At 37.0% G+C, this 21,852-nt stretch overlaps 2 protein-coding genes across 2 annotated transcripts in view; one reads left to right on the forward strand and one right to left on the reverse strand.

The window, feature by feature from the left end:
* Positions 1 to 1,389: 1,389 nt before the first annotated feature.
* GNPNAT1 (glucosamine-phosphate N-acetyltransferase 1) lies at positions 1,390 to 7,480 on the forward strand. Its single transcript, XM_003930522.4, has 5 exons — positions 1,390 to 1,543; positions 2,862 to 2,924; positions 4,244 to 4,371; positions 5,408 to 5,469; positions 7,085 to 7,480. The coding sequence occupies exons 1-5, from the start codon at positions 1,390 to 1,392 to the stop codon at positions 7,230 to 7,232; spliced, it is 555 nt and encodes a 184-aa protein (XP_003930571.1). The 3' UTR covers positions 7,233 to 7,480.
* A 7,316-nt stretch (positions 7,481 to 14,796) lies between these two features.
* The window catches only part of STYX (serine/threonine/tyrosine interacting protein), a 39,643-nt gene continuing 32,587 nt past the window's right edge, over positions 14,797 to 21,852 (reverse strand). Inside the window, exons 10-11 of the mRNA XM_039469217.2 lie at positions 20,513 to 20,606; positions 14,797 to 17,583 (exon numbers count right to left, since the gene is read on the reverse strand). Coding sequence (XP_039325151.1) covers positions 17,510 to 17,583; positions 20,513 to 20,606 — 168 coding nt within the window. The 3' untranslated portion in view covers positions 14,797 to 17,509. The remainder of the gene's footprint in view (positions 17,584 to 20,512; positions 20,607 to 21,852) is intronic.

The raw sequence follows: 21,852 nt of genomic DNA on the forward strand, positions 1-21,852 counted from the left end.
ATTGCCTGACCCCAGGAGGCGGAGGTTGCAGTGAGCCGAGATCGCGCCATTGCACTCCAGCCTGGGTAACAAGAGCGAAACTCCATCTCAATAAATAAATAAATAAATAAATAAATAAATAAATTCATGCCAGGCACGGTGGCTCATGCCTGTAATCCCAGCACTTTGGAAGGCTGAGGCAGGTGGATCATGAGGTCAGGAGTTCGAGACCAGCCTGGCCAAGATGGTGAAACCCTGTGTCTACTAAAAATCCAAAAATTAGCCGGGTGTGGTGGCAGGCACCCGTAGTCCCAGCTATTTGGGAGGCTGAGGCAGGATAACTGCTTGAACCCGGGAGGCGGAGGTTGCAATGAGCTGAGATTGTGCCACTGCACTGCAGCCTGGGTGACAAAGCAAGTCTCCATCTCAAAAAAAAAAAAAAAAGAGAGAGCGAGAGAAAGAAAATAATAAATCCAAGGACATAATGTAAAAAATTTAAGAGCCCATGAAAAGTCAGCTATTCATTAGTAGCACCAACCCAGAGGAAAAAACATGTTTTAAAAAACCTGTTAATACCGGGCTCGGTGGCTCGTGCCTGTAATCCCAGCACTTTGGGAGGCCAAGGTGGGCTGATCACCTGAGGCTGGGAGTTCAATAGTTTGAGACCAGCCAAGCTAACATGGTGAAACCCAGTCTCTATTAAAAATACAAAAAATTGGCCAGGCGAGGCTCATGCCTGTAATCCCAGCACTTTGGGAGGCTGAGGCAGGAGGATCACCTGAGGTCAGGAGTTCAAGACCAGCCTAACCAACATGGAGAAAATCCTGTCTCTAGCAAAAATGCAAAATTAGCTGGTGTGGTAGCACATGCCTGTAATCCCAGCTACTCCGGAGGCTGAGGCAAGAGAATTGATTGAACCCAGGAAGCAGAGGTTGTGGTGAGCTGAGATCATGCCATTGCACTCCAGCCTGGACAATAAGGGCAAAACTCCATCTGAAAAAAAAAAAATTAGCTGGGCATGGTAGCAGTTGCCTGTAATCCCTGCTATTCAGGAGGCTGAGGCAGGAGAATCACTTGAATCCAGGAACTGGAGGTTGTACTCCAGACTGGTGACAGAGCAAGACTCCATGTCCCCCTCCAAAAAAAAAGACCTGATAATAAATGAGATTTTAGTTTAAAACTTACTAATTTAGCCACTTATCCATTTTCTGATAGTAGGCATTTTTCCATTTATCTGTAGTTGTGATATTTAATGTTAGATTCAAGACAGGTTGCAGTAAAATATCTCAAGTATCTGCTAAAGGAATGCTTCTAATTGCATTAATTTATATTAACTTTCTCAACAATCATAATTTTCCTTCTATTAAATGAGTTAATATTTAAATTCTTATTTTAGAACTTACTAGAAAGATGAAACCTGATGAAACTCCAATGTTTGACCCAAGTCTACTCAAAGAAGTGGACTGGAGTCAGAATACAGCTACATTTTCTCCAGCCATTTCCCCAACACATCCTGGAGAAGGCTTGGTTTTGAGGCCTCTTTGTACTGCTGATTTAAATAGAGGTAATGTACTCAGTTACCAATCTCATGTAAAACTAGAGTTAGCCCTTCCATTTTCTCTATGAACATTATGATGTGGATAATTTTTTGAAATACTTGACTTTTGTACTTTTTTGGTGTAATTCTTAATTTTTAAAGTGACGGACACTCAATACCAATGAGTATGTTTCAGGGCTAAGACCAAATATTACTATGAAACATTTAAAATGACTCAAATGCAACATCACTCCTTCCTAAATAAGCCAAGATTTCCCATTAACAAAAATGAAATTATTATGCATAATAACACATAAGGAGGAATCTTAAGAAGCTGGTTGGGAAATTAAGGTGTAAATAATTTTCCTTGGATACATTAAAGGGTTTTTCTACACTTACTTCTTTTTTTTAACCTCCAAATTCTCCACGTGAACTTCCTTAAACTTTGGTAATTAAAAGTCAGCTTTGTATTTTTCAGTTTTCTCTTTGCTAGACAGCCTGAAGGACCTAATTTTGGCCTAATTAATTATTGAGTGTAGCAAAGTTAAGATTTTCAGCCGGACACAGTGGCTCATGCCTGTAAACCCAGCATTCTGGGAAGTCGAGGCAGGCAGATCACGAGGTCAGTAGTTTGAAACCAGCCTGACCAACATGGTGAAACCGCGTGTCTACCGAAAATACCAAAATTAGAGGGGTGTGGTGGCATGAGGCTGTAGTCCCAGCTACTCAGGAGGCCAAGGCAGGATAATCACTTGAACCCGGGAGGCGGATGTTGTGGTGAGCCAAGATTGCCCCACTGGGACTCCAGCCAGGACGACAGAGCGAGCCTCCATCTCAAAAAAAAAGGATTTTCAAAATTCCAGGTATAGCGTTCATATTAATTTCAGGTAACACTAGTGAAATTAACTAGAAATTACTATTTTAAAGAGTGTAATCTCAACAATGTTACATATACTTTAATTTACAAGTATCATATTTGGCCATATTGCACCTTTAAGTAAAACCAAATATATATTTGGGAAAATTTGGCATCCTTTTCATTGAACTTAATGTAAAATATAAAACATTGAAAAATGTTTGTTCTGGGTCTATAAATACTGGATATTCAGGTCAGCACTATTTAAAACATCTTACGCAGGTAAAAGCATTGGTAAAACCTGTTATTTTTGTTATTGTGATATGTAGTGATTATAGAAGAATAGGGTTCATTTTATTTTAATAATTAAAAGATGATTATGGGAAGTTCTGAATAATTGCCTATAAGCCCACCTGCTTAACATATTGCTTCTTTTCATACTCTGTCTTTTCCTCTTCTCATAATTTGAAATCTGTTTCTCAAAACTAGGTTTCTTTAAGGTATTGGGTCAGCTAACAGAGACTGGAGTTGTCAGCCCTGAACAATTTATGAGTAAGTACTATAGCCTCTTTTTCCTGAAATAAAGGGAAACCTGATTTCATTTTTGTTTAGAGCTATTCAGTGCCCACTTCTGTTTTTGTTCAAATAGCTGGAAATTATTCAAAGAACGAATTAGCTATTTTTTTATTTAAATGTTTAATGTGGCTGAGTCATTCTAGAATTCCAAATGTACCAGTAACTTTGTTTTGCAAAATATCTGACTACTTTATTAGATAATTCCTGTAGAATAGGACTTAGGTGGTTGCTCTAGAGATTTTTTTTTTTTTTTGGTAGTATTTCCCTTATTTTGGTTATTTACAGAAATTTTATTACTGAACCAAAAATGTCAGAGCATATATTTTAAATTTATTTTGAGGTTTAGTTGTATTGAAGTTTAAGGTTAGCAGGTATCTTAAGAGTTAATCTAACCCCCTCTTTTAGACATATGAGAAAATGGGAGTCTAGACTAGAGATCCAAAGACTTACCCAAGATCACAGGTAGTTACTGCTATGAAGAGGAATAAAACCTTAATTCTGTCCAGTGCTCTGGCACTGCTTTCTCCTGTTTTAACTAACACTGCTTTTCCCCATTATAATGGTAATGAAGATTATTAATTCATCATTACTAATTATTTAGTAATATTTAATAGCTGAGGAATTATAATTCATTTCCTTATAATAGGTAATTTTGTATTGAACTCTATTTGACCCTCGTGAGAATGAGGGCCATTATTTTCTGATTCTCATTGTTTATTTACATTCATTGACTTTCTCTTTTTCCCATTTTAGATCTGTATCTGGAATGAGACTATAGAAATTAACAATGAAAGACTATTAGCCTCAGTTTTTATTCCTGAATTTCTCTTTGCGTGCACATCAGTTAGATAGGAAACCATGTTACTTCAGCAATAGTACTGAAAATCCATTGAGGAGAAGTATCTTTGCACCTATTTGCTATGCGACTTGGAAAAGTTACTTAGAAACAGATTATGTTTTACCTCCTTTGCAAGGTGCTCTTAAAGCAAACAAGAGCAAGTCATGTTATCACAAAACACTTTCCATCACAAAGGGAAAATTGAAAGCTGTTTTGTGAAAATATTTTGAAACCAAAGACAAAAATTCTAGAATTGAGCCATGTAAACATGGTCTTCTTAAAATGGGCAGAATTTTGTTATATTTGAATATCTATTGAGTATAAAGGTTAAAGAAATCTAAAGTAAATGAAGTAGCTTTAAATATTTAGTAATTAAGTCAGCTAATCCTAGTATTTTTCTGGCTCCCCATAAAGTTGAATGTCTACTATGTAACATTTTGTTGTCCAATTTCCACAGAATCTTTTGAGCATATGAAGAAATCTGGGGATTATTATGTTACAGTTGTAGAAGATGTGACTCTAGGACAGATTGTTGCTACAGCAACTCTGATAATAGAACATAAATTCATCCATTCCTGTGCTAAGGTATGTACTCACAGTAATGCTTTTAAGTAAAATGAACAAGTGTCTTCTAGCACAACTGGCTTTGAGTTTCCATTAGACAAATCTGTTTTCTCACTGCTTTTCAGTACTTCTTAGAAATATCTTTCCCAGTGTGTTCTGGGTGCTCTAAGAAAGAAAATGTATTAACAGTATGAATTGTATGCTAAAATTATTATGTAAGGTGAATCAATTTGATATAGCCATAGAGAAACCAAATTATTTAGCAGTAATGCAGAAAACCTCTAATGTTACTCTTTTTAAGAAAACAATACTTTGAATACACATTAGCACAAATTTCTGTTTCCAAATGGTATTCAGACTATTATTCTGTCCTAATATATGTAGTGCATGTAATGCCCTTTCAGCCTTCAATAACTCATAAAATAATTAAGAGAGAAAACTTTAGTAATTCAGTGAGAATAAGGTAGGAACACTTGGGATGTGTTCTGTGACACTTAAGAATTTTGGTGGGGTTTCTGTACTACACATTAATTTTATTTGGCTATCTAAAATAACTTGCTAAGCAAGTAGTAGAATGATGGATATATTCATGAAAAGGCAACATTTTGATGCTGATTCTGATACTTGTTTAAAGACAATGGGGTGGGAAGGTTGGGGGCACAGCCAAAAGAAGTTTAGCCCACAAGCTGACTCATACTATTTCCTCTAGTAAGTAAAAACATCTTTAACATCTTTAAATTATTAACTTTTAATAGTAGTACTCTTAAACTAGTAGGAAACAAACTTTTGGGTTAATCAGATTTGCCCCAGCCTCTGTCATATTTAAAAACAAAGAAAATGTTCAAGTATTACAGAATATTCTGTGATCTCTCATTCTCGTAAGTCACAGAAATAAATACTGAAACAGCCTTCACTGTATAATATTTTTTGCATTTTGGTTTCTATGAAGTTTAAGTTTACAAAATATACTTCTTATTATCAGTAAATTCTTACCAACTCGTTTTAGCTGAAAACAAAAGTAAATGCTTACTCCTTTAAACAATGTAAATATTTTCAGAGAGGAAGAGTAGAAGATGTTGTCGTTAGTGATGAATGCAGAGGAAAGCAGCTTGGCAAATTGTAAGTAGGCAGAAACAAGGTAATCCTGGATATATTTTGTTCCAGTTTAGTTTCTTATGAAGATACTTGTTGAAGTTCTTTTTGGCTTCATTAATTCTGAACTCATTCTCACTCCAATAGTCTGGACTGAATTTCATGAAGAATTATAAAGTATTACACATATTTTGCCTTAAAGTTTGAAAATCAGAAATATACCTGTTTAGAGACCCTAACATCTTTAAATTATTAACTTTTATAGTAATACTCTCATATAGTAGGAGACAAACTTTTGGGCTAATCAGATTTGCCCCAGCTTCTCTGTCATATTTAATAACAAAGGAAATGTACAACTATTACAGAATATTCTATGATCTGTCATTCTCGTAAGATGTAGACATACATACTGAAAGAGCCTTCACTGTATCATCTCCTCTATGTTTTTCTAAGTCATTTAAAATAAATGACACTGATTTATTGTCTATTTTATAAGAACTTGCATCTTATTATAATTTATACTTTTCCGTTTTTGAGACAGGGTCTGTTTTGTTAGTTTGTTGTGACATGGAGTCTCACTCTGTTGCCCAGGCCTGATCTTGGCTCCCTGCAACCTATGCCTCCCAGGTTCAGGTGATTCTCCTGCCTCAGCCTCCTGAGCCACTGGGACTATAGGCACACGCCACCACACCTGGCTAATTTTTGTATTTTTATTAGAGACGGGTTTCACCATGTTGGTCAGGCTGATCTCGAACTCCAGACCTCATGATCCACCCGCACAGGCCTCCCAAAGTGCTGGGATTACAGGTGTGAACCACCTCGCCTGGCCAAGTTTGTAGATCTTTATAGTTTTTATGTTCCAAGGCATTTAGATGCATGCTTTAATACTGGGGTTGGATTCACAAAGCATTTGTATAGATGTAGACTTGATTTGTTTCCAGTTCATATTAATTAGACCACTCGAGTTAATTTGATACACACCTTCATAAATATTAAAGTAGCTTTAAAAATGCACGCATTTTATGTGGGAATGTCGACTGCTCCTAAGTTGTTTAAATAGATTAAGTAACTTTAACAAAATAATTTTGGTCTCTATTTTTTTGAGACAGAGTTTTGCTCTTGTTGCCCAGGCTGGAGTGCAATGATGTGATCTTGGGTCACCGCAACTTCAGCCTCCAGGTTCAAGTGATTCTCCTGCCTCCGCCTCAGCCTCAATAGTTGGGATTACAGGCATGCACCACCACACCTGGCTAATTTTTTTATATTTTTAGTAAAGCTGGGGTTTCTCCATGTTGGTCAGGTTGGTCTTGAACTCCCAACCTCAGGTGATTAACCCACCTGGGCCTCAGCTAGGATTACAGATACAAATCACCACACCTGGCCTTAAATTTCATTTTTAAAGAGGGCTTAGGGGGAGTTTAGTATTTGTTCTATTTATTAGTGAGCTGGAGATTACTAGATATATTTGACTCTAATGCTTTGGTGATTTAAATGCTTATCAACTTACATGAATGCAATGGGAAAAGCCATAATAAAAGCCTATTTCTAAGAAAACCGAAGTTTTATAACATTAATTCAGTTACTAAAATCAATTTTTATTAATAAATGCTATCTCCTCACCCTCCCCGTTTTTAAATTTCAGGTTATTATCAACCCTTACTTTGCTCAGCAAGAAACTGAACTGTTACAAGATTACCCTTGAATGTCTACCACAAAATGTTGGTTTCTATAAAAAGTTTGGATATACTGTATCTGAAGAAAACTACATGTGTCGGAGGTTTCTCAAGTAAAGGTCTTATAAGAAAATTGTCAAAGGAGCTAATGCTACAAGGCTATACTCTTCCTAGAGTTGAAACGTTTTGTTGCTGCAGCTGAGTGACCTCCGTAAATACTGGACTGAAAAAACATTGTAATACTACAGGTGTAATGACATTTAGAAGGTTACTTTGGGCTGGGGGGACATGCTGTGAATTTAGATTACAAATGAATATTATAAAGGGGATGATTTTTAACCAAAGGAATATATTTTTAACTTGAATTTTCTTGCCTCGTATTTTTCTAAAAGTTTGGCTTCATTTCTTGGTAGTTAAGATTATGGGTAATAAGGAGTTATATGTCTGCTATGTGTGTTGCTCATTAAAAAAAAAGTATATATTGAGTAAGGCTGTTCCTTATCACATGCATAAAATTAAATATTTTTGTTTCAAAGAAACATCTCAATACATTAGGGGTGTATTGTTTCCCACATATTAAGTCAGACCAGATAAATTAGTTATTTTAACTAAACATAGTGTAGTCCAACATTCGTTGATCCCAATACAGGCAAACAACCTGGCCAGCTTTTTAAAGTAGAAGAAATGAAAATTATTTGACAATATTAAAAGTAAAAAATTTAAACGTTTTACTAAAAGTTTATATAAATCTATGTAGATAAAAAGTGCTACTTGTCCCATCTGTGAATTGTAATTATTCGTTTGCTAAAAACACCTAAGAACAATTATAGTGAGACATCTAAGATACTTTCTAAACAGTGAATTAGCAAACCCAGCGTATGTGTTTCTACCCGTTTTTCTTTTCATGGGTATCTGAAGCCTCTCTTCTGAGTTAAGTTTTATCAAAAATGAACTATCACAAAATGGAATGAAATGCAATACTTAAAAATGTGTTTTACTGGATTTGCCAAATTTGTAAAATGTTGATGGAAGCTTTACTTTTTTTTTTTTTTTAAGATACGGGTGAAGATTTCTTTTTTTTTTTGAGAAAGAAAAAAAGAATAATAAAAAGAATAAAGAAGAGGAAGAGGGAGAGAGAATGGGGGTATTGCTTTATTGCCCAGGCTAGAATGCAGTCTAAATATGGGTATGCCTATAATTGTCCTTAATAATGGAGACATAAAATGAGGGAAGAGAATAACAAACAAGGAGCCAACCAACATTTCGTTTAAACTTCTAAGTTGATATGATGTGGTACTGATAAGAGTGTATATTTTGTATATTTAAAGTGGAGAGTTCTATAAATGTTAATTACGTTTACTTGTTCCAGATCTGAGTTCAAGTCCTGGATATCGTTGTTAATTTTCTGTCTCATTGATCTGTCTAATATTAATGTTGAAGTTTCCGACTATTATTGTGTGGGAGTCTAAGTCTCTTTATTAGTCTTATATGTCTGGGTATTCCTGTATTGGGTGCATATATATTTAGGATCTTTAGCTCTTCTTATTGTTGCATTGATCCTTTTATCATTATATAATGTCCTTCTTTGCTTCTTTTGATCTTTGTTGCTTTAACAACTATTTTATCAGAGCCAAAAATTGTAACTTCTGCTTTTTATTTATTTATTTTAGCTCTCTGTTTGGTTGGTAAATCTTTCTCCATCCCTTGTTTTGAGTCTTTGTGTATCCTTGAATGTGAGATGGGTCTGGATGCAGCATACTGATGGGTTTTAGTTTTTTATCTAAATTGTCTGTCTGTCTTTGGATTGGGGGATTTAGTCAATTTAAATTTAGAATTAACAATGATATATGTGAGTTTAATACTGCCATTTAATATTAGCTGGCTATTTTGTCCATTAGTTGATGTAAATTCTTCATTATATTGATGCTCTTTTTGGTATTTTTTAGAAAGGCTGATACTGTTTATTCCTTTCTATGTGTAGTGGTTCTTTCAGAAGCTCTTGTAAAGCAGGCCTGGTGGTGATGAAATCTCTGAGTGCTTGCTTGTTCACAAAAAACTTTACTTTTCCTTCACTTATGAAGCTTAGCTTGGCTGGATGTGAAATTCTGGGTTGAAAGTTCTTTTCTTTAAGGATATTGAATATTGGTCCCCACTCTCTTCTGGCTTGTAGGGTTTCTGCTGAGAGATCTGCTGCAAGTCTGATAGGCTTCCCTTTGTGGGTAACCTGACCTTTCTCTTTGGCTGCCCTTAGTATTTTCTCCTTCATTTCAACCCTGGTGAATCTGACGATTATGTGCCTTGGAGTTGCTCTTCTTGAGGAATATCTTTGTGGTGTTCTCTGTATTACCTGGAGTTGAATATTATCCTGCCTTACTAGGTTGGGAAAATTTTCCTGAATAATGTCCTGAAGCGTATTTTCCAGCTTGGATTCATTCTCTTCTCGTCACATTCAGGTACACCTATCAAGCGTAGATTAGGTCTTTTCACATAGTCCCATATTTCTTGGAGACTTTGCTAGTTCCTTTTTATCCTTTTTTCTTTAATCTTGTCTTCTTGTTTTATTTCATTGAGTTGGTCTTCGACCTCTGATATCCTTTCTTCTGCTTGATCAATTCGGCTGTTAAAACTTGTGCATACTTCACGTAGTTCTTGTATTGTGTTTTTCAACTCCATCAATTCACTTATATTCCTCTCTAAATTGTGTATTCTTGTTAACATTTCGTCAAACCTTTTTTCAAAGTTCTTAGTTTCTCTGGATTGTCTTAGAACAAGTTCTTTTAATTCACAGAAGTTTCTTATTATCCACATTTTGAAGCCTGCTGCTGTAATTGGAACACACTCGTTCTCCATCAAGCCTTGTTTCGTTGCTGATGAGGAACTGTGATCCCCTGCTGAGGGAGAGGCGTTCTGATCTTGGGTATTCTCAGCCTTTTTTGGCTGTTTTCTTCCCTTCGTTGTAGATTTATCCATGTGGTCTTTATAATTACCGTCTTTGTAATTGGGTTTCTGAGTGGACGTCCAACTTATTGATTCTCAGCGCCGAAATCTAAGCAACCCACTTTGCCAACTATATCAGCGGCGTTAAGATTGATGGTGCTTTTCTGACTCTGCACCAAGAACCAACGCTCTGAGGCGCCGGCAAAACCGCCTCGCCGGTCACAAGAGTCGCGCTGGCAACCCGTGGGGCTCCTCCGCTGGGAATCTCCTGGTGCGTGCGCAACAAGAATTCATGTGAAGGTGTGGCGTCGTCTCCTCCTTTGCGCTTTCACTGGGAGCTACAATCCCGAGCTGCTAGTGATCAGCCATCTTGGATCTCTCACGTTATTGTTTTAAAAAAGGAAGCTTTACTTTTTAATGTGATTATAATGGCACTACTTTGGTCACTATCCTGTTTAATTTATCTTAATTATTTTTTAAAGTTTAAGATTAAATACTTTAATCGTTCCAATCTTTTGCATTCCATATTACATTAAACCTATTCATATGTGAGTAGTCTTATGTTAGAATCACATCTGTGCTTTTCTTGAGTCTGCTATTGAACTATTAGGTTAAATCATAATTCATAACATTTTAGTTTTATGTGCTCTTTGTGAAATGAACTTGCAAAGAAAAGGCCAGTGTTTTTCATCCCTTTGACTCATGCCATATCATCTGGATTTTGGATTTCCCTCCATGCAGTCAGCTATATAGTTGGCTTTCCAAAACAACAAATCCTTCATCAAGAGTGCCCTACTTACCTACTTATGACCTATGCAGACAAACTGATCTGTCCTTAGTGAAAAGCAGCAAAGCTAGTTCTGTCTTTTCAGAAGTCCTACTACAATCTTGACAAAGAGTAGTTTTTATCAGGTAAATTCCGGTAATTAAAAACTCATGTTAAAAAAAATAGGCTAATAAAAGGCAAAATTAAATGCTTGATTACCTTTCTTACCACTGAACAATTTGAAGTAAAATCATTCACAAGGTTGGCACTTAAGTAAATCCCTTTAAGCAGTGTTCCTAAGATCATCTTTTAAATCCTCCCATAGGAAATAGAATTACAGGTAAGGTACACCATACAAAACTTGTCATTGAGGACAATGGTGATCTGTAGTTTTAGTTGAGCATGTTTATGATTTTTGAAACCATATGGTAAGTAAATGTAAATACAAAAAAATGCTTTTTTTTTTTTTTTTTTTTTTTTTTTTTTTTTTTTTGAGACGGAGTTTCGCTCTTGTTACCCAGGCTGGAGTGCAATGGCGTGATCTCGGCTCACTGCAACCTCTGCCTCCTGGGCTCAGGCAATTCTCCTGCCTCAGCCTCCTGAGTAGCTGGGATTACAGGCACGCGCCACCATGCCCAGCTGATTTTTTTTTTTTTTTGTATTTTTAGTAGAGACGGGGTTTCACCATGTTGACCAGGATGGTCTCGATCTTTCGACTTCGTGATCCACCCGCCTTGGCCTCCCAAAGTGCTGGGATTACAGGCTTGAGCCACCGCGCCCGGCCTATAAACCACTTCTTATACTTCTTAACTGTTCCTTGTGGAGCAGGACTACCCCACAGGCAGTGTACCCACGGTAGCCTCTTTTTTTTTTCTAATTCTTTGAGACAAGGTCTCACTCTGTTGCCCAGGCTGGAGTGTAGGGGCACAATCACCACGCACTGCCACCACAATCTCCTGGGCTCAAGTGATCCTTCTATTCAGCCTCCCAAGTAGCTGGGACTACAGGTATATGCCACCATACCCAGTTAATTTAATTTTTTTTTTGTAGAGATGGGGTCTATGTTGCCCAGGCTGGTCTCAAACTCCTGGGCTCAAGTGATCCTCTTGCCTCAGCCTCCCAAAGTGCTAGGATGACAGGTGTGAGCCACTGCACCTGGCCCACATTTTTATAAGAGACAGTATCCCACTCCATCACTCAGGTTGTAATCCAGTGGTGTGATCATATCTCACTGCATCCTCCAATTCTTGGGCTCAAGCCATCCATCCTGACTCAGCCTTTCCAGTAGCTGGTACTACAGGTGTGTGCCATCACAACTGGCTTTAAATTTTTCTGTAGAGGTGGGGTCTCACTATTGCTCAAACAATCTCAAACTCCTGAGCTCAAGTGATCTTCTGCCTCAGTCTCTAGACTATCTGGGATTACATGTGTGACCCACCATGTCTCGCTGTTCACATTTTTGAGCACTATTTGCTTATTAAAAGGTATAATGAAGGGGCAGTTGTCATTTTTACTGTGTCCCATTTTTTAAAATATTTTTGTTTCTTTATCAGCTAAGATGCATTGTTTTATCTCTGAAATCTGGATACATTATCAAGGGTTTGTCATAGTTTTGTTAGCAATACATTCCCTAAATGTAATTATTTTAGTGGTGCCTAAAATAATGGTATAGTTGTGACAGCATCTTAGATTTATGAAGCACAGTATGCAGGTGGGCCTAATGAGGGAAGAAGGTACTATAAAAGCAGGAAGTATTTTTTTTCTAATGACTGAAAGCTGTTCTATGGATGACCTACCCTTTCCTTTAAACACGAATTCTCTCACTTCCAACTCCAAACTTGCTCAACTAATCCTTAAAAATAAACCTGAGTTGCAATTTGAGGCTTGCCTGGATTACAGACCATAATTTTCTTGTGTGCAACCACAGTTTTTTAGAGGAACTCTTAAGGGCTTCTCAGCATTCAATGTTCATTCACTCAACTCACAGGAATAAAATTGGGTTACTTTTACCCATAGATAACAATCTAAAGAAGTTTTGAGGTATAAAGCAGCAGTATGAATGAGCTTTGCAATATTCTGGAGGTATAATGGCACAGCAGTTTTAATACAACCACCAATCTTCACAAAATAATTTTAATACTTTGTGCCTGGGCTAGCAGCATCTTGCACTGTGACATTCCTATACAGACATAAGCATTTTATCCAAGTACAAATGTTAAAAGCAGAGTAACTTAAGCATTGTATACAGAAAGGTATATAGACACTGTAGGTTGTCTTCTTGAATCATTTTTGCTGCATAGTAAATTGCAATTACATGTCAGTATAATGTTACTGATCTAGAGAATACACTTTGAACTGTGAGGTATGGCAACTCCCTATGAGAGAGAGCTAACATGTAAACCTGAATATTTTGAGTGATTTTTGTTTTAGCTGCCACAGATGGGAAAGACAAAAAAAAAAAAAAAAAATCCAGCATTCAAAGACCCTAGAAACTTACTTTTCTAATCAATTTTTTCACAAATGGTCTTTCAGTACTTATCAGCTATTTTCTAGCATTCCCTTATTGGAGCACTCGTGAATGAAGAAGGAAAGAAAATACTGAGGTGAAGCTATGTTTGTTATGGGATTATGGATTCAACCAGTTATTAAAAAAAGAAAAAATCCGCCAGGTAACTGCTCATTTACTTTACATCAAGTTGAGATCTTGATATGTGTATCTCAACTTTATAATTCAAGATTGCAGTTAAATATTCCTAATTCACTTGAATTACCATATTAATAAGATAATTAGAAACCTTATATTCTTATTACGGACATGCTTAACATTTTCTGACATTACTTCTAAACTCAGATGAAGCAGTTAAGTGGTTGAGTTGGTAGCAAAAGCTATCACGGTTTAACATTTCCACCAAAGAGTAGATACAGGTAAACAAAGGTCACTGCTGTTTAAACATCTAATAGGTAAGAAATTAACAGGAACCAGCTAACTGAAATTAGAATACTACCATTCCAAGTTTAAATATTTTCAATATTCAAGTTTCATATTTTCAACATGGACAGTAATACAGTTTCCCTATGTTTTGATGTAATTTCACTATAAATTATGTGCCCAGATTATACTTTTAATGTTGGAATTGGGTGGCCACTCATACATTATTTAAATACTCTAGAAAATAAATCATGATTGATTAAATCAGTTAACTAATAGAAAACATCACTGGTAATAAAGAAATCACAGAAATGGAATCAAATAGAATAAAGACTAAGAAGAGCTACCAGAACTACTTGAACATCAGATGGACAGAAAGATCCAAGAAAAAAACAAACTTGTAATGTTCTTATATGAAAGAATAAACTTTATATTTTATCTACATTAATATTGTACTTGGCTGGCACAGGGGCTCATGCCTGTGCACTCTGGGAGGCCAAGATGGGTGGATCACTTGAAGTCAGGAGTTCAAGACCAGCCTGGCCAACATGGTGAAACACCGTCTCTACTAAAAATACAAAAATTAGCCTGGTGCGGTGGCTCAAGCCTGTAATCCCAGCACTTTGGGAGGCCAAGGCGGGTGGATCACGAGGTCAAGAGATCGAGACCATCCTGGTCAACATGGTGAAACCCCGTCTCTACTAAAAATACAAAAATTAGCTGGGTGTGGTGGCACCTGCCTGTAATCCCAGCTCGGGAGGCTGAGGCAGGAGAATTGCTTGAACCCAGGAGGTGGAGGTTGCGGTGAGCCGAGATCGCGCCATTGCACTCCAGCCTGGGTAACAAAAGCAAAACTCCGCCTCAAAAAAAAAAAAAAAAAAATACAAAAATTAGCCAGACAGGGTGGCATGAACTATAATCCCAGCTATTTGGGAGGTTGAGGCAGGAGAATCACTTGAACCTCAGAGGTGGAGGTTGCAGTGAGCCAAGATTGCACCACAGTACTCCAGCGTGGGCCACAGAGCGAGACTCCATCTCAAATGATAATATTGTATTCAAGATGATGACAGTCCGTTTTCCCAGTGTTTGTGAGAGACTATAATATACAGTGCTGGGCAGGCACTTCAGTGACAACATAAAAATAACAGTGGATAGAAAAAGTGGAAAATTACCAGCTACAAATTATCAATAACAAAATCTTTTCTTTTGGCCAGACTACTAGAGAGGATATACGTATATTTATGAAACAAGTTTTTAAAATCTAAACTTACTATTACGAAGATTCTTTCAAGCAGAGTTTCTGTTAAATGAAGCATCAGAGATTGTTATTACACTGTAAGAGATCTTTGCTGACTGCCCAATAGTGATCTATATACAGGAAAGCTGTGTTATCTGGAACTTTATCAACTGGAATTTTAGAACATCCAATGCAAATCATGACTCCACTAGATCATTGTACACCAAGGGACCTAATCACAAAGCAGAACACTGGACGACAATGGGATTAACAATATGCTGTTTTCAGGGTGGTTAAGATAGGAGTAGGGGAGGGAAATCAGAAGAGGAACATCACCTGGGTAATAGGAATTAACTCTTAATTAACAACAATTTTAATTAACCTCCACTATTCCCACTATGCTGGATAAAAAAGCTTTTACTGTATTATCACATCATAGGGAGGAAAGCAAAGCAAGTAACTTGGTGTTAATAGGTTACTTTGCATAGTACCTCTTGGTACCAAGGGAACAAAGAGAAATCATTCCCATTAGTGAAGCACCTCAAAAGAGGATTGAGAAAAGTTAGATACAAAGGAGTTTTGTTTGTGCTACCCAAAAGTCATCAATTATAAAAAGTTAAAAACACTCCTCTCTTCCCTTATATACTTAAAATAGCAAAAATGTTTTCTTAGAACAATTTTTATACACACAAACTAAAACATGGAGAGCCAAAAATCCATAAAGTGACTTGCTAAAGCAAATTATGGGGCAGACCTTGACTGAGTATAAATGGATTAAAATGCTAATTTAAAATACACTAGTCTCCCACAAATCGCCTTCCCCAAAGAAAAGCTTCTCTATGAGCCAGAACAATTTCACAGAATCATTAAGACAACATAAAAATAAACATTCCATATTCCAAATAATTTACTAATGTTTCTTTCAGCCTCATACTTTCAGTTTAAAGTAATTTATAGTCTAAAAAGAAAAGAAGGCTGAGCGCAGTGGCTCACCCCTGTAATCCCAACACTTTGGGAGGCCACGGCGGACAGATCACGAGGTCAAGAGATTGAGACCATCTTCGGCAACACGGTGAAACCCCATCCCTACTAAAAATACAAAAATTAGCTGTAGCCCGGTGTGGTAGCGCGTGCCTGTAGTCCCAGCTACTCGGGACGCTGAGGCAGGAGAATCGCTTGAAACTGGGAGGTGAAGGCTGTGGTGAGCTGAGATCATGCCACTGCACTCAGCCTGGCAACAGAGCAAGACTCTGTCTCAAAACAAAACAAAACAAAACAAAAAACCAGAAACAAAAACAAAAACAGAAAAAGAAAAACAAAGAAAAAAGAAATCACAGAAAAATGTTAAGAACTTTTCACTGTTCTACATACTAATTTAGAGGTCATGAGGATTTTATTTTTTTTTTAATGATGCAAGGCACTTTTCTTTTTTTGGGCTTCATTTAGAAAAAAATAGTGCTACATTGGTTTATTAGATTCTATTTAGAATCATTTTGGACAAAAGGAAAAAGGGCTGGACAACTCTGAAAAGAACAAATACAACATATGGCTTTTACACCAAAAAAAAAAAAAAAAAAAGCAAAAAGGAAAGTCACTTGAAAATCTAACACTATCCTTGTTTTTTTTTTTTTTTTTTAAGACGGGGTTTCACCATGTTGGTCAGGCTGGTCTTGAACTCCCGACCTCAGGTGATCCGCCCGCCTTGGCCTCCAAAGTGCTTGGATTACAGGCGTGAGCCACCACGCCCAGCCTCACTATCCTTGTTTTTAAGCACTTGGTACTATAAAGCAAAACATCTTCCTTATCACTGAGACTGTAGCTTTTTTTTTTTTAATGTAGAATAAACAATTTAGGAAACTAATAGGAAAGGAAGCAATAATCAGATCATATTAAAGTAAAGATAGCTGATTAGGGTCATGATTTAAAGACTATTAATTAATAAGGGAACAAGAAGTATAAAAAATAAAATAATTAAGCTATTAAGTCATACTAAAAAAGAAATGTGGCAGATTCCTGCATTTTGTTAATGTTTCTGTAAGAGGCCCCATCATAAAATTGAAGCGTAAAATTATGTTAAAAATGTAATATATAGAACAGAAAAATGAATTTTTAGCAAATCTTAGCAAATTCTTTTGTTATAAATTACCCAAACTTTATAAACAATCCCCCCAACTTGCATTTTGCTTAAAGTAATAACTAGATCATACAAATAAATTTCAAGTATGAAAAGTGCATTATTGCAATAATACCTCTTTGAAAGTCCAAAATTCTTGGTTTTATAATAAAACTTGTAAAGTGTTTCCTTCTTTTTCTTTTTCTTTTTTTTTTAAAAAGGAGTAAAACCATCAGTGCCATCTATTGCAGAAGTCCAACATCTTAAAATGTGGCTCAACAAGTTCCAGAGAAGTATGTCTGGAAGCAACACGTAATTCAAAAAAAACTTATGTTTTTACCATTTTACATTATAATTGTCTCTTGTATTTTCTCCTTCCCAAAAAGAAATTCACACTCTGTAATGCTGCTCTTCAGCCATTCTGTGCGGTAGCCACTTGCATGTTTCCAAAATCATCCTCTTCTTCATGCGTTCTCTTCAAACTGCCTAGAAGTTATTGCATAAAGATAAAAAGGGCACTAAAATAAATTCATGTTAAAATACTGCAGTGAGTAAAGTTTTTTCATTAAGTGATCATGTATACACTATGAAAATTCTACAACTGAATTAATAGCAAAATTTAGTAATTTCCTTTGTTATAAATTACCTAAATGCTATAACTTTTAAATCTTCACAAGATATATTTTCCTTCTCAAATATTAAGTACGTCTTAGGTATTGCATACAAAATAAACAATTTTTGAAATAGTGTGAAAATAGACCTTTTAAAGAGATAATACAGAAATGTTTAGTTATCAAGTTAATTGCTTTTTAGGCATCATAAACACATGTCTTAGGGCATGAAATTTAGGAAATTAGTCTTGTATTTGTATAATTAATTAATTTTTTTTTTTTTTGAGACGGAGTTTCTCTCTTGTTACCCAGGCTGGAGTGCAATGGCGCGATCTCGGCTCACCGCAACCTCCGCCTCCTGGGTTCAGGCAATTTTTTTGCCTCAGCCTCCTGAGTTGCTGGGATTACAGGCACGCACCACCATGCCCAGCTAATTTTTTGTATTTTTAGTAGAGACGGGGTTTTACCATGTTGACCAGGATGGTCTCGATCTCTTGACCTCATGATCCACCTGCCTCGGCCTCCCAAAGTGCTGGGATTACAGGCTTGAGCCACGGCACCCAGCCCGATTTTTTGTAGATAATCTTTTTGCTTTCACAGAGGCTGTTATGAAGAACAGCTGAAAATATTTTTCCACTGAACCTATGGAAGTCTAGGTTGGGAGAAAGGAAGGCATGTAGCATATAAAGAGATTTTCTTCTATCTATTCTTCACATCAGCATCTGTTAATACAGAAATCTCCCACATAGAATCAAAGCTATCTCTATATCCCCAAAAGTTGTAAGCAAGAAATTAGAATCTCAACGGAGGAAACCTTTAGGGAACAGAGGATCTGCTGTCTTTTGCCTAACAATGGCACAATCTTAAACTTATGCCCTACGTGACTGTTACATTATGGTAATAATAATGTTAATTCAGAGGACAGATTCTAATATGAGGTTAATGTTCCACTATAAAATTTATAAAATAAACAAAAATATAGTATCAATACAATTGAATGAGGTAAAATATCCTAGCCCTTAGGCTAAATCCAGATACTGTGAATAAGTTTCAGATGAAGTGCTGTGCTTCTGTGAGAACTCCAAATGTCTAGGGAGGAAGAGTGCATTAATCATCATATCTTTCTGAGGAAATGACTTATGAACCAAGAATAGGGAGACTAATTGTGATGCATTTTAGGTGGGGAAAAGAAGACACACAAAGGAAACCATCAGTAGTTGTTTTCTGAAATGCCAATATAAAGAAGAACAATGAGAGAAAGAAACTGAAAAATCAGAAGGGCCTTTACAACAATGGCATTCTATAAACTTTGTAGGAATGAAGTCAAAGGAGGCTTTGGCAAAGGAAATATATCATTATTAGAAATATCTTTCATGGGGCCGGGCGCAGTGGCTAAAGCCTGTAATCCCAGCACTTTGGGAGGCCGAGGTGGGCGGATCATGAGGTCAAGAGATCAAGACCATCCTGGCCTACATGGTGAAACCCCGTCTCTACTAAAAATACAAAAATTAGCTGGGTGTGGTGGCATGTGCCTGTAGTTCCAGCTACTCGGGAGGCTGAGGCAGGAGAATTGCTTGAACCTGGGAGGCAGAGGTTGCAGTGAGCTGAGATTGTGCCACTGCACTCCAGCTTGGCGCCTGGCGACAGAGTGAGACTCTTTCTCAAAAAAAAAAAAAAAAAAAAAAAAAAAAGAAATATCTTTCATGGAAATAAGCCTGGCCACAATGTATGGAACAGATCAAACAACAAGAGTCTGGACAGGAGGCAAATCCGGACCTGAACTAGATTGAGGACACTTTTTAAAAAAGAAAGGAATATTAACAATACTGACAAAACAGACTCTATAGGATGTGGAAAGCACTTATTAATTATATGTGGCAAAGGAAAGAAAAAAGTCAAAGATAATTAGGAAGTTTAACCTTGGGGGTGAATATACAGTCGTATTACTCACTATAGGCAGTGCAGTAGAGTATAAAAAGTTCTATACTTGTGGCTCAGATCACCTGTCCTCAATTTCCAGGTCAGCGCTAACTAGGTATATAAGTTGTTCTTACTTCCTTATGTAACTGTTGGCTCAAAGGTTGAAATGAACTGTGGGGTAGAAAAACTGCAAATAAATTAAAAATGACTTGTGTGCTTTGGTAGGGGAGAAACAAAGGTGCTAAACATCAGTAACAAGGTCTTAGGAAAGGAAGATTTTTGACAGCATGCTTGGATTAACTTTGAAAATAAGGGGCTTAGGGTACTTCTGAAATAGCAACAGAGGGAAGAAAGGATGGAAATATTGACGGCAAGAGAAAAACAGCTCACATAAGCCACCCTACATGCAGTATTAACCACCTTTTACTTTTAATAAGATCACCTAAGCCACCCAGGCTGGAGTGCAGTGATGTGATCTTGGCTCACTGCAACCTCCCAGGTTCTAGCAATTCTGCCTCAGCCTCCCAAGTAGCTAAGACTACAGGCGCATGCCGCCACACCTGGCTAATTTTTTGTATTTTAGTAGAGACGGGGCTTCACCATGTTGCCCAGGCTGGTCTCAAACCCCCGAGCTCAGGCAATCCACCCACCTCAGCCTCCCAATATTCTTCTTATTTTAATCTTTACAACATAGATGTACTACTAAAGAGACTTAAGCTTATTACAATACAGATTTATCCATTATAAAATGAATCCTTTTGAAATAATCTCAGTTTAACAAGTTTTCTAAATAATTTAAATTGTTCAGTGTAACCTGTAGCAAGTTCTCCACCTTTCATTATCTTTCTTCCCAAATTTCTCCAAAAAAGAAGAAAAATCCTTACCTGTGGTACCAGAATGAACAGACAATGACCTTTCTATCTGGAGTGGTGACATCACCTGTATTGTTAATTTTGCTAGGTAGATGGCTTCATATTCCTAAAAAACAAAAACATTAATTAACTTGATTATACATTTATATTCTTGGAGACCCAAAATAGTGATTAATGTATATACACTGTTGGTATTTTTCATCTAAACTGAAAAAATTTGGTGCCATATTGTTTGAAGAGAAATGGACGTTTAAAATTCCCATCTCTGGCCGGGTGCGGTGGCTCAAGCCTGTAATCCCAGCACTTTGGGAGGCCGAGGCGGGTGGATCACGAGGTCAAGGGATCGAGACCATCCTGGTCAACATGGTGAAACCCCGTCTCTACTAAAATACAAAAAAAATTAGCTGGGCATGGTGGCACGTGCCTGTAATCCCAGCTACTCAGGAGGCTGAGGCAGGAGAATTGCCTGAACCCAGGAGGCGGAGGTTGCGGTGAGCCGAGATCGCGCCATTGCACTCCAGCCTGGGTAACAAGAGCAAAACTCCGTCTCCAAAAAAAAAAAAAAAATTCCCATCTCTTATATTCAGAACTACTGATTACTACAAATCAAGTCAGGCTAATAGCCTGCACTATGGTACTGCACATTGAACTGCCAGTCAGTATGGCATTAGCCATAATGACCTCTGACTTCATCTGTTTAAAAAAGAGCCCCCTCAAAAAAACACCCAAAACCTAAATTGCCAATCCCAATAGTCCTCTGCTTCTAGTTATAGACAGAAGAAAAAAGGCATTTTTGTTTCTCTCTTTTCTGAAAACAAAGGAAACATTTGATGAAACTAGGAAAAAACCATTACCCTGAAAATGAGAATAATGAGGAGAAGAACTGATCACCAGCTAGGTCAGGACAGTGGTTACCTTTACAGAAGGAGAAAGATTTGTGCTTGAGAAGGGTCAGAAAAAAAGCTTTTGGGGTCCTGGTAAACATTCTGTTTCTGGACTTGGTCAATAGCTACACGGATGCTTATTTACATTTTATGCATTTTCTATATGTGTATTATAATTCCACAATAAAATTTTCAAAAAAACAGAACCATATTAAGCTAGGCACAGCAGATGCCTGCCTCTATGGGCCAGAGTAGGTACAGTTCATAGCTCACTAAAAAAGGTGAAGACCTAAGATAAAACCAGCAAGCCCTTGCATGGTATGACAAAGTCAGGAAGTATGAGTGGCCTATGGGAGAAGGTGGGACATATTAAGGAAAATGTGAACACCTAGACCTGCCATTTTTTGCAAGCAGCAGGCTCTAAGTATGGTAAGGTGGAAGAGAAATTTGATTGCATGTAGCCAAACA

This window comes from Saimiri boliviensis, chromosome 2 (genome assembly GCF_048565385.1).
Source record: "Saimiri boliviensis isolate mSaiBol1 chromosome 2, mSaiBol1.pri, whole genome shotgun sequence".
NCBI lineage: Eukaryota > Metazoa > Chordata > Mammalia > Primates > Cebidae > Saimiri > Saimiri boliviensis.

What these genes read in the sequence shown, in the direction of transcription:
- GNPNAT1 (XM_003930522.4), top strand. Translation starts at nt 1,390, where the DNA reads ATGAAACCTGATGAAACTCCAATGTTTGACCCAAGTCTACTCAAAGAA. An exon ending in CAGCCCTGAACAATTTATGA is followed by an intron (nt 2,925 to 4,243) that starts GTAAGTACTATA and finishes CAATTTCCACAG; the next exon opens with AATCTTTTGAGCATATGAAG. An exon ending in GGAAAGCAGCTTGGCAAATT is followed by an intron (nt 5,470 to 7,084) that starts GTAAGTAGGCAG and finishes TTTAAATTTCAG; the next exon opens with GTTATTATCAACCCTTACTT.